The 18,411-nt window shown below is 37.5% G+C and overlaps 1 protein-coding gene across 1 annotated transcript in view; it reads right to left on the bottom strand.

Annotated features, from left to right (window-relative positions):
• Window positions 1–2,067: 2,067 nt before the first annotated feature.
• Window positions 2,068–18,411, bottom strand: part of CPNE8 (copine 8) — a 232,642-nt gene continuing 216,298 nt past the window's right edge. Inside the window, exon 20 of the mRNA XM_047065738.1 lies at window positions 2,068–3,787. Within this exon, the coding sequence (XP_046921694.1) occupies window positions 3,599–3,787 (189 nt within the window). The 3' untranslated portion in view covers window positions 2,068–3,598. The remainder of the gene's footprint in view (window positions 3,788–18,411) is intronic.

Here is an 18,411-nt window from a genome sequence, read left to right on the forward strand (position 1 = left end):
ATGTTTATGGAGGTGACTGAACAGGGCAAGAAAGTTTTCTCAGAAATTGTCATTCAATGTAAAAAGATGTATATGATTAATGCAAACTTGAGATGATCATAAGGGCATTCATAGCTTATTTGAGAAAAAAAATCTCTGTCATGCGGAGTTTTACTGTCTTTTTCAGTCAAGATACACATTAAAAAAAAAAGAATGTAAGATATCCTGAGGTTAACCAATAAGGACGCTGGATCCTGGGAGCTCCCTAAAGTTACTGGAGTCCCAGTACACCCAAGGTGTAAACCCTGTAGCTCGTCAGCAAGGTGTAGGCCTTCCGCCCATCTTCATGACAAGAACCTGTGTGGGATCTCTGACTCGCTGATGGGAAAGCCCTGCACCATATTAACTCTTTACAAGTAGATTTCCAGCCTTTCAGTCTTTATTAAGTGATACCACATGCACTCACAATCAGTCTGATCCTCAGCTCTGTTTCTTTATTAGGAAGAGTATCTGATTTGTGCTAATGACAGAAATTAGTCTTTAAGTGAGTTTTTATTAAGTAGCTGGCCATTTTGTGTCAATTACACATCTGAGTAACACACAGACGTAAAATAGTTAAAATGCACACAAGCTGGAAGGGAAAAGCATGCTTTTCCGTGAAATCTTGGGCAGTTGCTTTTCCTCTAGGAAACAACAATCACATCATCCTAATCCTTGTGAGAGAAATCTCTTTATGTCCTCAGTGGATGATAAGCTACAGTAACATATATATATATATATATGAGCCCACCTGATTCTCTTCACTAAATCTGAAGAACAAAACAGCCTGCCCTCCAACCTTATTCCCACTGTGGCCCTCTCCCCCCCACCCCCACCACCATTCAAAGTTGTATCCACCTCTTCTTCTCTCCCCATGTTACATTCTGGAAAAAACTTTGGGGAGGTATCAAGATTCCCCACACAAAGTAAAATAGTTGATAAAAAATACGAGGCAATGGATATGCTAAATTGCAACACATAGATGAGTTCACAGAAGGTGCAAATTATTGTCACCAGAAGTTTTAAAGAATATGGTTAAGAGTTGAGGCTTGGGCTAGAAGATACAAAGGGTATTGAGACCTAAGGAGAGATGGGAGGAAACAGTATGAACTATGTCTGAGACTCCAGATAAATTCAGATCAGTTGGGGAAAAGGATGAGACAAGCCTGGATGATTTTAATATTCATTTGGGAAGCAATGGGAATTCATATTACATAACTCAGTGATGGAGATGCCTGAATAGAAGCCCGAGGGCTTATCCTAGAATTAAAATGGCTTTCATCAGAGAAGAAAAGGGATAGGATTAGAGAGGAGAGCATCCAGAACCTTTGTTCTTAATCTGCTTTCGGCAGCAAGGTTTATGATTTGGGGCTATCACTCTTCTCTCAATACTTACCTTTCTTGTCTCTCATTATCTAATGTTTGCATATCCTACCTTTCTTGTCTCTCATTATCTAATGTTTGCATATCCTTCATACCTAGTTTGTATGTCCAGATATTGATATGTGTTTGCATTTATGGATTATGTTTCTGGGATATTTCATTGTAAAGCCCCTAATGATGGTCCACAAAATGTAGGTAGTTACTTTTGTTCCGTCCTACAGTCTTAGATAAATCACTCAGCCCCTTCAGACTTAGTTTCTTCATTTATGCAATGATGAGATACGACTGGGTATTTTCTAACCTAACATATAGAACTAACATCACATGCATTTCCAGTCACTATTCTCAACCATACACAGGGCAAGGTTTATAACTGAAGATTGTTTCTCAGCCATGTGCCCCCACTAGGTTTGGGTACGCTATTAGTTAGATAAGAAAGTAGACATCCTTCATTTCCTCTGATGAGATCAAAGAAAAATAACTGATGTTCACAAGAAGGAATACTGACCATATTCACTTTTGTTTCTTTGGGCTGATGAATGAAGGTAAATTAAAAAATTTCAGGAGGTTAATAAGCTCTACTGGCAAAATTATTTAAGATCAATAAGGGAAATCATCACACTCCATGTCACTCACACATAAAATTTATAGAGCAAATAGTTATCCTTTTAAAGATTTTAATACATACTTAAAAATGGACAATTTATTATTACATAATTATATAACATTGATACTGTGAGATATGTGGGTGTATATATTTTTCTTTTCATTAAAATAGTTTCATGCTTATAAAAGTCACCCTAAGTCAACTTGGGACAAAGAGAACAACATACAGTAGAAATAAACCAAGTAGTAAATAGGGCATAAGTAAGGAAAAATATTATAAAGCAGTTACATTGTTGACACAAAAGAAAAAAAATAAATACACTTTTCTATTATTTGAAGGCAATTCACAATCATTTCCAGGAATTCTGTGAGAATTTAAGGCCATTTGTTCTAAAGAAATGCTTTAATTCAGACACAACATCACAAAACTGTAATTCTTGTAAAAACTGTACATGCAAAAATTTTACAATTAATTGTGGACAGGCAGTTCCGTATGTAGGAGTAGGTTATTTCACAAATGTGTTGTGCACTAAGTCACAGGTTGTGTGTATTTAACTGGGAATTACACAAAAAACTTCCAGCCTGTGCACCCTGCATGGCCACATGGAAAGGTGAGAACTAGAAGTCCAAATTGACAGAGCCAGTATCCCTTTGAATTAAAATATCTAGACAAGGTAGAATGGAATAAAAAGTTTAAAACTTCTGCTACATGGTTCACAGTTAAATATTCTGGGTTTTAGTCTTTTAAATAGCATTATAATATAAAGACGCTACTTTTTACACAAAGTATTTTCTGTGCATTTTACAGTTCACGATGTTTGACTTTTTCCTATTTCTACGGAGAATTACAAAACATAAACTGACGGCAGTCTAAATTTAGAACCCAAACCCCATGAAAAATGCATGTCCTTACAGGATACACACCTGCTACGCTTAAACTCCCATACTCAGCAAACAATGCAAAGGAACTCATTACTAAGCAGATGCAGCTTTATAAGACAATTCACTTACTGAGAAATATGAAAGTATCTTTCCCTCCCCTTGTTTGCAATTGCATTTGTCCAGACAGTCATTCAAAGAGATATTGCTCTTGTGATTATAGCTATTGCAATTTAGAAGACAAAGGATTCAATATTCAAAACTCTTATTCTTAAGAACAGTTATAAAAGTATTGAAATTTAAAAAGTAGTAACATGTAAACATTGATACAGAGAGACTGCTTTCCTAGACACACAGCAGTCGAGGACAGTGTTTGAGTTAAAAACATAGTTTGTGCTTTTTCCCAACAATATATTGGAAATTAGCTGTTTCTGTCCAAAAGAAAAAAAAAAAAAGATTCAGAGAAGACATCCATATTTTGCTTCAAGCATTTAAACAATTGTTTTTTTGTTGCTCATGCAACAACCATATTTACAGTTTTGGTTTAGGAAGAGAATTAATTTTGGATCCAAGAAAGCATATTAACCAGTACTGCTGAAAACAAACTGAGAAAAGGATCTCATTCCCTGGTTCATTACAGAGCACCAGGAGCAAAGCATTGACTCAGCAGTTCTAACTGATGTGTAATTAACATTAGCAGTTCAGAGCACAGTCATATCTGAGTCTGTAACACATGTGTAGGCGGGGTGTATGGGGGGGGTGCAGGCGATGGCTTGATTCCTCGGGCCCTCATGTAGGACAGGAACTGCTCAGGGATCTCAGCAAGGACATCTTTAGCCAATCTAGCCATGCTCAGTATGTGGTTTCCGCTTCTGTCAATATAATCCCTGAATGGCACGAACTACAACAGAGGTGAAAGAAAGAAAGCATGCTATTTAATAGACACAAAAATCAACATATGTAAACATTTCATTGAGAACTGAAGAAGCCTGGGGTAGTGGTTAGATGGATAATAATTACTACGCATTTTAAAGAGATTTGATTCATTACCAACAGCTACTACAGTGACCAAACCTTTCTAATGTATATACTTTAAAAAGGGATGGAATTGTTTTCTATGTTTGTTCCTCCCGATAATTCAAGTCTCTTGTTCCCGACAGGTCCATCAAGTTGCTACATGTATTCTGCAGTTTTGAGTTCTATACCTAACCTGATTCCCAATAACTTGGAGCATTTACCTCTTCAGGGCTCAGTTTTCTGTCAAATGGAGTTAATACATGCTTAATTCAGCTTTGAATCAGAAATAGTATCCAGTGGAGGGTAAAAAAAAGAAGTGGGTATCCTAAACACATGTGAAGTATTTTTAATTATTACTAAAACATAAAACCACATGTCCCAGATATTGTTTTTTCTTTTAATCTGTTATTTGGAATGGAAAAGAAAAAGAATTCAGCACGAGATTTGGCATTCTTATTGAAATATCACCATTCTTATTTTTATATCACATAAAAATAATTGCACTATCTTCACATTAGCAATTATGTGAGAGCCATTATCAGCTCAACATTAAATACTCTGACAATAAATTGCCTGATTCTATCTTCATTTGTAATGGTTAAGTTAATAAAAATGTGCTGTTTGAGGGCATTAGTTCAATTTCCCCTCAGAGACATGATGATTCTTGAAGCCACTTGGAAATGTTTGAACTGTTAATGTTGTGATAGTTTGGGAACATAGTAATTTTAGGTCTTAGGGAACAGGTATAGCGAAGACATTTGAGAATGTTGAAGCAATTTCTGATTATAATATTTAACAGCCTGAATTATTTTTTTCTCCTCTAGAGAGAACACACTCCCATCTCTATAACTATGCCATAACTGTTTTATTTTGAAAGTTACTTTTGATTTACATAGTTATTCAAGATGTGCTTTCAGGAAACAACTATTATGAAGAAGCACGTTTTAAAATGGTCAGTTTCCTAAAGATAAGCCAAATTGGGGCGCCTGGGTGGCGCAGTCGGTTAAGCGTCCGACTTCAGCCAGGTCACGATCTCGCGGTCCGTGAGTTCGAGCCCCGCGTCGGGCTCTGGGCTGATGGCTCAGAGCCTGGAGCCTGTTTCCGATTCTGTGTCTCCCTCTCTCTCTGCCCCTCCCCCATTCATGCTCTGTCTCTCTCTGTCCCAAAAATAAATAAACGTTGAAAAAAAAAATTTAAAAAAAGATAAGCCAAATTAAAATTTTAAGAAATCAAATAGCAGGTAGAATACCTTGTATGCAGTGAACACAGTCTCTTTAAGCAAGAGTAGAAAATTACTTTCTTTTCAAAATAAGACATACTGGGGGCGCCTGGGTGGCTCAGTCGGTTAAGCAGCCGATTTCAGATCAGGTCATGGTCTCACGGTTTGTGAGTTCGAGCCCCTCATTGAACTGTGCTGACAGCTCAGAGCCTGGAGCCTATTTCAGATTCTGTGTCTCCCTCTCTCTCTGCTCCTCCCCCTACTCACACTCTGTCTCTGTCTCTCTCTTAAAAATAAATAAACATTAAAAATTTTTTAAATAAAATAAGACATACTGTAGGCAGAAGCAACCTATATGACTTTAATTTTACCCTGTCTTGCTAACCAGGAAGAAAACTCAATCTAGCTTTTAGAAAACTGTAGAAAGGTGACGAAGCTTTCTCTTACCCCTGAAGGTAGCTAATAAGGGTAAGAAAAATCTAACAGCAAATATAGTCTTCAACTGAGAAGAGAACTAAGGGGATGTGAACTTTTGTGAGGTTAAATTATCTAACTTTGGACAAGATGACATTTTTAACAACAACAACAACAACAACAACAAAGAAGTGCAAAAAAAAGTCGGGGTTTATTTTTTTCTCTGAAACGATAATTAGAAAAGTGAGAAAATAGGAATCAACAAGACAGGATTAATGAGAAGAAGATATCTAATTGTTATAGCTTAGCTCATTCTTCTTTTAAAAGACACAGCATTTTAAAAATAAACTACTAATAAGGTATCAATATGTTTAGTATACAATGACTATCCTTTAAACTTTTTTTTCCTAATAGTTCAGTTTTTCAGAAATCTGTGGCTAATACCTACATTTCAGGGAAAGGATGGTGTTACCTCCGGCAAACAGTTGATCCTACCTGTTTGTGTGTTTACCTCATCGCTTCTCGGCCTTTTGGCTAAGATCAAGTGTTGACCTCAACTTTGCTCTTTTATTTTCATTGGATGCTTTACTTTTCTTCTGTGCCAGGGACATTAAGCTCTTTTCTCTTTTTATCCCCTATTCTCCCAAACTCTGGAATTAGACTTTCCCCAGTTCAGAGCCCAGTTCTTTTACTTAATAGCTACATGATCTTGCACAGATGATTTTCCACTCTTTACCTCAGTTTCCTCTTCTAAAAATGAGAATAATAATAATAATACCTACTTCAAACAATAATACCTACTTCATTAGGTTGCTGTATTAAATCAGTTAACATGTAAACTGCTTAAAACAGTGTTCAAGTCATAATATGTGCCATACAGGGTAGTCATTGCAATTATCACTAGTATTATTTATTCCTCACCAGCTCAAACATGTATGTATTCAATATAAATATGAAACTATATTCTTAATAGTTTCCTATTTACATTCATATCAAACATTAAATACAAGGAATATCCTTTATCAGTTTTATCTCTATCAAGTTTGAGTATAATATCGCTATTGGCATCTAAGATAGTAATTCCCGGCCTTTTTGTTATTTTAAAACACCCATTGCTTCATCTTTCCAGCAGATGCTATGAGATTTGCTAATTCTTGTTACTGAAGGACATTACAATTCATTTTTAAGAATGTCGTGATGCTCTGGGATGTCAAAACTCACATTCACAATCGCTATTGTCATAATACATGTGGTTCTGCTCTTATTTAAAATATGTTTATAAATTATGGGTAAGAAGAACTATAGTTTTCAGCTGAAGAGGAAAGTTTATATCACATTGAAGTTAGGTTTGTTCAGTAATTCTGCCTGGCCCTTGAATACTGAAGGTCCTTGCCCCCAGGGTGAGAATCACTGCCATAGCAGGTTCCTGTTACCAACAGGAGTACAGCTCATTCCACATGTGTGCTGGGAGTAGAAAAAAAAAAAAAAAAACGTTGAGAACTTTCTACTCACTAACCTAAATTATGTAAACCTCTCCCAAAGGAACATTGAGCTATTCAATCATGTCATGAGGTACTCTCCTAAGTGAGAGATGAAAATGACAAGTGACTCTTCATTTCCTTGACCTCTTATTAATGCCAGATCTTACGGATTTTAGGACAAAATATGCCCTCTGTAACACTATTGCTCATATCCTTCTACAATCGTTTTCCACTTAACTTCTCAGACCACTCTGATTATTGTCTCTTTTTATCATTCATTTCTGGCCACTGTACCCGGGGACCTCCTGTTCAAAATATTGCTCACACATTTGTGGATGAGTGTTGATCACTGACTATCACCACATATTAACTCAGACGCTTAAAATGTTCAGTCTAGAGGGATAAATCAGTATTTAATTTTTACTAATTTATCACATTTGTCTGAAGAATACCAACAAATGCATTCTGTTCTGTAGAAATATACTATATCCTTGATACTCTACTTTTTTTTTTTATTTTTTATTTTATTTTTTTTTAGCATCCATACAGTACAAGGAAAATGTTCCACATGGCGGCTCTAACGGCTGGTTTTGCCTATTTGTGAAAACAAGTTTGAATCAGTTTGGGCAAATGGACTTTTAGTTGCTGTTCTGCTCAATTTTACTCGATTGTTCCTACTGTGCAGAGCTCCATTAGTGATTTTCAAGTCTAAGCCTTCAAGGTTATTATTCTCCTTTTAATGGAAAATATGATTTAATATAAATTTTAAGGAAATGATAGGCTGGCCAACAGCTGCATGCAGCCAAGAGAAATGACATTGCTTTATACACAAGGGCCAATCCATAGTACAAACAAACAAATATTGAAAGCCTTTACATATATTGATTTAAGAAAATAACTCATTTAAGTTTTAGAAAAACAACCATAGGATCTCATCTTGCTTACTGTTTATACTATAGTCAGATGAGATTCAATCTTGAGGCAATGAATATAATCACACACAAGGCTGATTACAGTGTCCCAAGTCAGGGTATAGCTACTATGATATACTGACATAAAAAATGCCTTTGCATTAGACTATGCCAACATACTCACTAATAGCAGTAACTAATATTAGTGTTAATGCACTTATTGAACAACTGGTAGGTAACAGGTCTTCTGCAAAAAAATTTAGTACAATATTTCATTTAATTTTTATTAGCATGTTACCCATATTTTGAATTGACAGAAGAGGAAACTGAAACTTAGAGAGATTAGTTAACTTACCCAAGGTCAGATAGTTATCAGTATTGGTCATTATTTGAACCTAAATTAATCTAACCCTGATATATAAACCACTACAGTAGTATGAAAAGGGAAACAGAGCCTAATAATCTTCTGTAGAATTTTGGCTTTTAGGAGAGTAGGTGTGTTGTAACGGAAAGAACTCAGGGTTTGGAATCAGAACTCTGTTGGAAATTTGGATCTACCAATTTATGACTTAATTAATTTTGCACAAGTTGTTTAACATCTCGTCCTCTGCCTCCGTTTCCTCATTTATAAACTACCATAAAGTAAAAAGAGACCAGTATTTAGGATGATATAAAGTGATATATGAACAAATTGACAGAGGGGAAATCAGCTCAGGTGTACAGAGGGTTTTGTTCAAGGCTTTATACTGGGATCTTTCAAAATGTAGGGTTTTAATCAGCACAGATAAGGAAGAAGAGTATTCCAGGTGAAATAATAAGAGGAAATAAAAGCAAGAACAATGAAAATGTTGACTCAAAGACAGCTAGTAGTCCTATTTATCTATACAAAGTGTGTGTGTGTGTGTGTGTGTGTGTGTGTGTGTAGCTAAAGAGGAAGATTGGGGTCAGGTCATGGAGGTTCTTAAATGCTATGGTTAGGTTATAGAATCAAAGTTATACATAATTTGTGTTAAGAATTTTATTTTTTTTTTAATTTTTTTTTTCAACGTTTATTTATTTTTGGGACGGAGAGAGACAGAGCATGAACGGGGGAGGGGCAGAGAGAGAGGGAGACACAGAATCGGAAACAGGCTCCAGGCTCTGAGCCATCAGCCCAGAGGCCGACGCGGGGCTCGAACTCATGGACCGCGAGATCGTGACCTGGCTGAAGTCGGACGCTTAACTGACTGCGCCACCCAGGCGCCCCAGTGTTAAGAATTTTAGAATCAGACATTTTAAGGTTAAATCCTGACTACTTCTTCCTAGCTACATGACTATGGACAAGAATTGAAACTCATTTCTTTTTTTTTTTTTTCCATAAAATGTAATCAAAGTATCTGCATAAGTTCAATTAAAGATTTAGTGAAAGTACCTGCCTAGCATACAACGAAGTTAATAAATGACTCAATATTATTATTATATGAAGAAGTTGGAAGCCACTGAAGGTTTCACATAATAATGAGAACCCCATCCACTACCCTCAACTTTCTGCTGAAACTCAGCTACTTCTGGCTTTTGTTATTATTTGCAGTTATAGGCTTTTGTTTGCCCACTTAAAAAATTTGGGTTCCATTTGCAGTGTATTAACCTGATTAGCTTCAACATATAAGAAGTTGGAAGCAGTGAAAAGGTAAGAGAGTCTAAACAGACCTTATTTTTTGAAAATATTTTAGCCAGTAGTATTTGATGTGATGGCTTAGATATTGTTGATTGTGATGGCTTAGGTATTTTCTGATGGGAAAATTGACAACATTATCCTTGGTGTGCCCTTGAAACCCCATTATTCTAAGTATTCAAGAGTATTCTCTTCTTTTTTGTTAAATTAAAAAAAAATTAATTTATATTTGAGAGAGAGAGCGCGCATGCACAGGTGGGAGAGGGGCAGAAAGAGAGAGGAAGACACAGAATCTGAAGCAGGCTCTACAGAATCTGAGCAGTCAGGAGAGTCCAATGTGGGGCTCCAACTCATGAACTGTGATATCATGACCTGAGCCAAAGTCAGATGCTTAACTGACTGCAACACCCAGTCTCCCCAAGAGTATTTCTATTCTTGCAAATAACTAATTTATTTATTTATTTTTCAATATATGAAATTGTTGTCAAATTGGTTTCCATACAACACCCAGTGCTCATCCCAAAAGGTGCCCTCCTCAATACCCATCACCCACTCTCCCCTCCCTCCCACCCCCATCAACCCTCAGTTTGTTCTCAGTTTTTAAGAGTCTCTTATGCTTTGGCTCTCTCCCACTCTAACCTCTTTTTTTTTTTTTCCTTCCCCTCCTCCATGGGTTTCTGTTAAGTTTCTCAGGATCCACATAAGAGTGAAAACATATGGTATCTGTCTTTCTCTGTATGACTTATTTCACTTAGCATCACACTCTCCAGTTCCATCCATGTTACTACAAAGGGCCATATTTCGTTCTTTCTCATTGCCCTGTAGTACTCCATTGTGTATATAAACCACAATTTCTTTATCCATTCATCAGTTGATGGACATTTTGGCTCTTTCCATAATGTGGCTATTGTTGAGAGTGCTGCTATAAACATTGGGGTACAAGTGCCCCTATGCATCAGTACTCCTGTATCCCTTGGGTAAATTCCTAGCAGTGCTATTGCTGGGTCATAGGGTAGGTCTATTTTTAATTTTCTGAGGAACCTCCACACTGCTTTCCAGAGCGGCTGCACCAATTTGCATTCCCACCAACAGTGCAAGAGGATTCCTGTTTCTCCACATCCTCGTCAGCATCTATAGTCTCCTGATTTGTTCATTTTGGCCACTCTGACTGGCGTGAGGTGATATCTGAGTGTGGTTTTGATTTGTATTTCCCTGATAAGGAGCGACGTTGAGCATCTTTTCATGTGCCTGTTGGCCATCTGGATGTCTTCTTTTTTTTTTTTTTTTTTTAAATTTTTTTTTTTTTAACGTTTATTTATTTTTGAGACAGAGAGAGGCACAGCATGAACGGGGGAGGGTCAGAGAGAGAGGGAGACACAGAATCGGAAGCAGGCTCCAGGCTCTGGGCCATCATCAGCCCAGAGCCCGACGCGGGGCTCGAACTCACGGACCGCGAGATCGTGACCTGAGCCGAAGTCGGACGCTTAACTGACTGAGCCACCCAGGCGCCCCTCTGGATGTCTTCTTTAGAGAAGTGTCTATTCATGTTTTCTGCCCATTTCTTCACTGGGTTATTTGTTTTTCGGGTGTGCAGTTTGGTAAGCTCTTTATAGATTTTGGATACTAGCCCTTTGTCTGATATGTCATTTGCAAATATCTTTTCCCATTTTGTTGGTTGCCTTTTAGTTTTGTTGGTTGTTTCCTTTGCTGTGCAGAAGCTTTTTATCTTCATAAGGTCCCAGTAGTTCATTTTTGCTTTTAATTCCCTTGCCTTTGGGGATGTGTCGAGTAAGAGATTGCTACAGCTGAGGTCAGAGAGGCCTTTTCCTGCTTTCTCCTCTAGGGTTTTGATGGTTTCCTGTCTCACATTCAGGTCTTTTATCGATTTTATTTTTGTGAATGGTGTGAGAAAGTGGTCTAGTTTCAACCCTCTGCATGTTGCTGTCCAGTTCTCCCAGCACCATTTGTTAAAGAGGCTGTCTTTTTTCCATTGGATGTTCTTTCCTGCTTTGTCAAAGATTAGTTGGCCATACGTTTGTGGGTCTAGTTCTGAGGTTTCTATTCTATTCCATTGGTCTATGTGTCTGTTTTTGTGCCAATACCATGCTGTCTTGATGATTACAGCTTTGTAGTAGAGGATAAAGTCTGGGATTGTGATGCCTCCTGCTTTGGTCTTCTTCAAAATTACTTTGGCTATTCGGGGCCTTTTGTGGTTCCATATGAATTTTAGGATTGCTTGTTCTAGTTTCAAGAAGAATGCTGGTGCAATTTTGATTGGGATTGCATTGAATGTGTAGATAGCTTTGGGTAGTATTGACATTTTGACAATATTTATTCTTCCAATCCATGAGCATGGAATGTTTTTCCATTTCTTTATATCTTCTTCAATTTCCTTCATAAGCTTTCTATAGTTTTCAGCATACAGATCTTTTACATCTTTGGTTAGATTTATCCCTAGGTATTTTATGCTTCTTGGTGCAATTGTGAATGGGATCAGTTTCTTTGCCTTTCTGTTGCTTCATTGTTAGTGTATAAGAATGCAACTGATTTCTGTACATTGATTTTGTATCCTGCAACTTAGCTGAATTCATGTATCAGTTCTAGCAGACTTTTGGTGGAGTCTATCAGATTTTCCATGTATAATATCATGTCATCTGCAAAAAGTGAAAGCTTGACTTCATCTTTGCCAATTTGGATGCCTTTGATTTCCTTTTGTTGTCTGATTGCTGATGCTAGAACTTCCAACACTATGTTAAACAACAGCGGTGAGAGTGGGCATCCCTGTCGTGTTCCTGATCTCAGGGAAAAAGCTCTCAGTTTTTCCCCATTGAGGATGATGTTAGCTGTGGGCTTTTCATAAATGGCTTTTATGATGTTTAAGTATGTTCCTTCTATCCCGACTTTCTCAAGGGTTTTTATTAAGAAAGGGTGCTGGATTTTGTCAAAGGCCTTTTCTGCATCAATTGACAGGATCCTATGGTTCTTATCTTTTCTTTTATTAATGTGATGTATCACGTTGATTGATTTGCGAATGTTGAACCAGCCCTGCATCCCAGGAATGAATCCCACTTGATCATGGTGAATAATTCTTTTTATATGCTGTTGAATTCGATTTGCTAGTATCTTATTGAGAATTTTTGCATCCATATTCATCAGGGATATTGGCCTGTAGTTCTCTTTTTTTACTGGGTCTCTGTCTGGTTTAGGAATCAAAGTAATACTGGCTTCCTAGAATGAGTCTGGAAGTTTTCCTTCCCTTTCTATTTCTTGGAATAGCTTGAGAAGGATAGGTATTATCTCTGCTTTAAACGTCTGGTAGAACTCCCCTGGGAAGCCATCTGGTCCTGGACTCTTCTGTGTTGGGAGATTTTTGATAACCAATTCCATTTCTTCGCTGGTTATGGGTCTGTTCAAGCTTTCTATTTACTCCTGATTGAGTTTGGGAAGAGTGTGGGTGTTTAGGAATTTGTCCATTTCTTCCAGGTTGTCCAATTTGTTGGCATATAATTTTTCATAGTATTCCCTGATAATTGTTTGTATCTCTGAGGGATTGGTTGTAATAATTCCATTTTCATTCATGATTTTATCTATTTGGGTCATCTCCCTTTTCTTTTTGAGAAGCCTGGCTAGAAGTTTGTCACATTTGTTAATTTTTTCAAAAAACCAAGTCTTGGTTTTGTTGATCTGCTCTACAGTTTTTTTAGATTCTATATTGTTTATTTCTGCTCTGATCTTTATTATTTCTCTTCTTCTGCTGGGTTTAGGCTGCCTTTGCTGTTCTGCTTCTATTTCCTTTAGGTGTGCTGTTAGATTTTGTATTTGGGATTTTTCTTGTTTCTTGAGATAGGCCTGGATTGCAATGTATTTTCCTCTCAGGACTGCCTTTGCTGCATCCCAAAGCGTTTGGATTGTTGTATTTTCATTTGCGTTTGTTTCCATATATTTTTTAATTTCTTCTCTAATTGCCTGGTTGACCCACTCATTCTTTAGTAGGGTGTTCTTTAACCTCCATGCTTTTGGAGGTTTTCCAAACTTTTTCCTGTGGTTGACTTCAAGCTTCAGAGCATTGTGGTCTGAAATTACACATGGTATAATTTCAATTCTTGTATACTTAAGAAGGGCTGTTTTGTGACCCAGTATATGATCTATCTTGGAGAATGTTCCATGTGCACTCGAGAAGAAAGTATATTCTGTTGCTTTGGGATGCAGAGTTCTAAATATATCTGTCAAGTCCATCTGATCCAATGTGTCATTCAGGGCCCTTGTTTCTTTAATGACCATGTGTCTAGATGATCTATCCATTTCTGTAAGTGGAGTGTTAAAGTCCCCTGCAATTACCACATTCTTATCAATAAGGTTGCTTATGTTTATGAGTAATTGTCTTATATATTTGGGGGCTCCAGTATTTGGCGCACAGACATTTATAATTGTTAGCTCTTCCTGATGGATAGACCCTGTAATTATTATATAATGCCCTTCTTCATCTCTTGTTACAGCCTTTAATTTAAATTCTAGTTTGCCTGATATAAGTATGGCTACTCCAGCTTTCTTTTGGCTTCCAGTAGCATGATAAATAGTTCTCCATCCCCTCACTCTCAATCTAAAGGTGTCCTCAGATCTAAAATGAGTCTCTTGTAGACAGCAAATAAATGGGTCTTGTTTTTTTATCCATTCTGATACCCTATGTCTTTTGGTTGGCGCATTTAATCCATTTACATTCAGTGTTATTATAGAAAGATATGGGTTTAGAGTCATTGTGATGTCTGTATGGTTTATGCTTGTAGTGATGTCTCTGGTACTTTGTCTCACAGGATCCCCCTTAGGATCTCTTGTAGGGCTGGTTTAGTGGTGACAAATTCCTTCAGTTTTTGTTTGTTTGCGAAGACCTTTATCTCTCCTTCTATTCTAAATGACAGACTTGCTGGATAAAGGATTCTCGGCTGCATATTTTTCCTGTTCAGCACATTAAAGATCTCGTGCCAATCCTTTCTGGCCTGCCAAGTTTCAAAAGAGAGATCAGTCACGAGTCTTATAGGTCTCCCTTTATATGTGAGGGCACGTTTACCCCTTGCTGCTTTCAGAATTTTCTTTTTATCCTTGTATTTTGCCAGTTTCACTATGATATGTCATGCAGAAGATCGATTGAAGTTACATCTGAAGGGAGTTCTCTGTGCCTCTTGGATTTCAATGCCTTTTTCCTTCCCCAGTTCAGGGAAGTTCTCAGCTATTATTTCTTCAAGTACTCCTTCAGCACCTTTCCCTCTCTCTTCCTCCTCTGGGATACCAATTATGCGTATATTATTTCTTTTTAGTGTATCACTTAGTTCTCTAATTTTCTCCTCATACTCTTGGATTTTTTTATCTTTTTCTCAGCTTCCTCTTTTTCCATAACTTTATCTTCTAGTTCACGTATTCTCTCCTCTGCCTCTTCAATCCGAGCTGTTGTCATTTCCATTTTGTTTTGCTTTTCGTTTAAAGCGTTTTTCAGCTCCTCCTGACTATTCCTTAGTCCCTTGATCTCTGTAGCAAGAGATTCTCTGCTGTCCTCTATACTGTTTTCAAGCCTAGCGATTAATTTTATGAGTATTATTCTAAATTCACTCTTTGTTACATTATTTAAATCCTTTTTGATCAGTTCATTAGCTGTTGTTATTTCCTGGAGATTCTTTTGAGGGGAATTCTTCAGTTTGGTCATTTTGGATAGTCCCTGGAGTGGTGCGGTCCTGTAGGGCACTTCCCCTGTGCTGTGGTGTATAACTGGAGTTGGTGTGCGGGGCCACAGTCATCCCTGATGTCTGCCCCCAGCCCACCGCTGGGGCCACAGTCAGACTGGTGTGTGCCTTCTCTTCCCCTCTCCTAGGGACGGGATTCACTGTGGGATGGCGTGGCCCATCTGGGCTACTTGCACACTGCCAGGCTTGTGGTGCTGGGGATCTGGCATATTAGCTGGGGTGGGTAGGCAAAGTGTACGGGGGCAGGAGGGAAAGGCTTAGCTCGCTTCTCCTTAGGTGATCCACTTCAGGAGGGGCCCTGTGGCAGCTGGAGGGAGTCAGATCCTCTGCCGGAGGGGTGGCTCCGCAAAAGCACAGCGTTGGGTATTTGCCAGGAGCAAGCAAGTTCCCTGGCAGGAACTGGTTCCCTTTGGGATTTTGGCTGGGGGATGGGCGAGGGAGATGGCGCTGGCGAGCGCCTTTGTTCCCCACCAAACTGAGCTCTGTTGTCCCGGGGCTCAGCAACTCTCCCTCCCTTTGTCCTCCAGCCTTCCCGCTTTCCAAGCAGAGCTGGTAACTTATGACCTCTCAGATGCTAAGTCGCGCTTGCTATTGGAACACACTCCGTCCGGCCCCTCCACTTTTGCAAGCCAGACTCTGGGGCTCTGCTTGGCCGGCAGGCTGCCCCTCCGCCCCGGCTCCCTCCCGCCAGTCCGTGCAGCGTGTACCGCCTCTCGTCTGCGCTTGGCTCAGAAGACTCCGTTCTGCTAGTCTTCTGGTGGTTTTCTGGGTTAGTTAGGCAGGTGTAGGTGGAATCTAAGTGATCAGCAGGACGCCCGGTGAGCCCAGCGTCCTCCTATGCCGCCATCTTCCCGCAATCCTCCATAAACCCCTTTTCGCAAATAACTAATTTAAGTAACATTTTAGTGGATGGTAGAAACTGGAAAACTGTGATGGTGAAAAAGTTTGTAAAAGCTTATTTGAGGTGAGAGAGAATGCTAATTCCTCTTCAACACAATGTGATATTGTGTTGTTAGCAAGGTAAATGGTTACCTTGCTAACTATTTTGAAGACCAGTCACCACCTAGTATCTTCTCCATGAAATTAGAGAAGAGTCTATTAAATGTCCTTAACCAAATGTAGGCATACAAGTCAAGAAGTCACAGTCATTCAAGAGGCTATTAATTCCCTGGGCACATTTTAATTTCCTATTCAATATCTGTAAGATCCAATGACTCTTTCACTTCAGTTCAACTTTATGTGATAGAATTCCTTGAATATTTAGTTATATTGCCAGATGTCTTCAGGATCATTGGGGATCACTTTAAGGTGGCAGACTGGTCTGTCTCATGGATTCTGTCTGACTTGCAAGGAGAAAAAACATGATTATACCAAGTATTTTCATGTCTTAATTTCTTCTGAGATTCACATCATGAAAAGAGCGGAGATGAAAGAATTTAAAGTCTAGAGGTAATGAAATGAAGGCTCAGAGAGATTACTTGACTTGTTCAAGATCAGAGTGACAATATTATACTTTCATAGATCTAGGCATCTCAATCTCAATATTCTCCACAATATAGTATTTCCACTGAGAGACTAAATACTTTCATGATCATGGACATTTTTATTTTATAAATGCTAACAGGCATGACTATTGTTTTTCACTAATATAACAGATTAGCCCTCTTAAAGGTAACCTTAACCATGTGGGCAAGCTTAACTACCTCTAAAGGAAGAAAATAGTAACAAGTTTCCCTTAAGCATTATGATGACGCTATGGGACATGAGGTTGCTTCTACTGACTTTGAAAAATGCATTACAATAGCAGCATAACACATTCCAAAGAACTTCAAATTCATACTTCCCTTCAGTAATTTGATTTTTTGGAAACTGTGAGTCATACATTATGAAGAGCTTTTAGATAAAGTGTAATTACTTAGACGTATAATTATGCTAATAAGGTTAAGGTGAATAATCATGTGTCTAATTATGAAAACAAAACACCATGGGATACTTAAATAAATGACCACATCATCATGTTCCCCTTTTCAGGTGCTTTTAACCTAATCATTCATGTGCATGTGTTCTTTTTAGTCTACCAAGAACGTTAGGTTAAAAAGTTTAAATCATATTTAATTATCTTTAAAAAAAACTGTTATATAGATGTTTCTATTTTAAAATTTAATCTTGCTGCCTGATAAAGAACAATGCTTTTTTAAATCTTTATCAACATTAATCTCTATATTAACATACGGATTATATTTCTCCTTCAAATTATTTTAATCAGTTTTTGTTGTCTTTTACTGAGTTATATTTCAGAAATGTATTATATACACATGACCTTACTGAATCTTAACAACAATGCCAGAACACCAGAACACTGAAATTTAGAAAGCTCATTCAAATCATCACAGTGGCCAAACTGGGATTTGAACCAAATTCCACAGGATTCTAAATTCTGTGGGATTCTTTTAATGACTGCTTTTTGGGTGAAAATACAGGTTATTATTTAGGAGATAACACTGAAGTCCATTGTTTGCCCCTTCAAAACTTTTATAGCATGTGCTTAAACGGTGCTGAGATCTTGGCTTTCATATTTAAAAAAGTATACTTCACAGCTTTTTTTTCCCCTTGTAAAATCCTAGAAGTATGGAAACTCTAAAGTATGTAGCCATTTAGTTGAATTAAATGCTTACTTTCAATGATAAATTTGAACTATAATGATTGGTTGCAGATTTTTCCCTTCTATTCACTCCTAGAATAGTAGGCTTTAGTTACATATTTTTCTTGATTATAACAAGTGTAAATGATATATACTACATAGGTTGTTATGTTATTGTATATCATATATTATTATATAACATCTATATATAATTACACTTAAATTATATATTATTTATATTTTTATATATAATTCTATATTACATAGAATCTTAAAATCTATTTCTCCACTTTTCTAACCATAATCTAGGTAGACTATGTAAATATCTATAGTTTTGGTTTGCTTCCACTAAATTTATTTACATTGAAATATAATCAGCTGTCTTAAAATATACTTAGTCTTTATTGAGGAGTACATAATGGATAAGCATCATTAAAAAGTCTGTTATGTTTCTGG

This window comes from Lynx rufus, unplaced genomic scaffold (genome assembly GCF_022079265.1).
Source record: "Lynx rufus isolate CCGP_SWC_20201006 ecotype Redwood Valley unplaced genomic scaffold, mLynRuf1.p SCAF_7, whole genome shotgun sequence".
Taxonomy (NCBI): domain Eukaryota; kingdom Metazoa; phylum Chordata; class Mammalia; order Carnivora; family Felidae; genus Lynx; species Lynx rufus.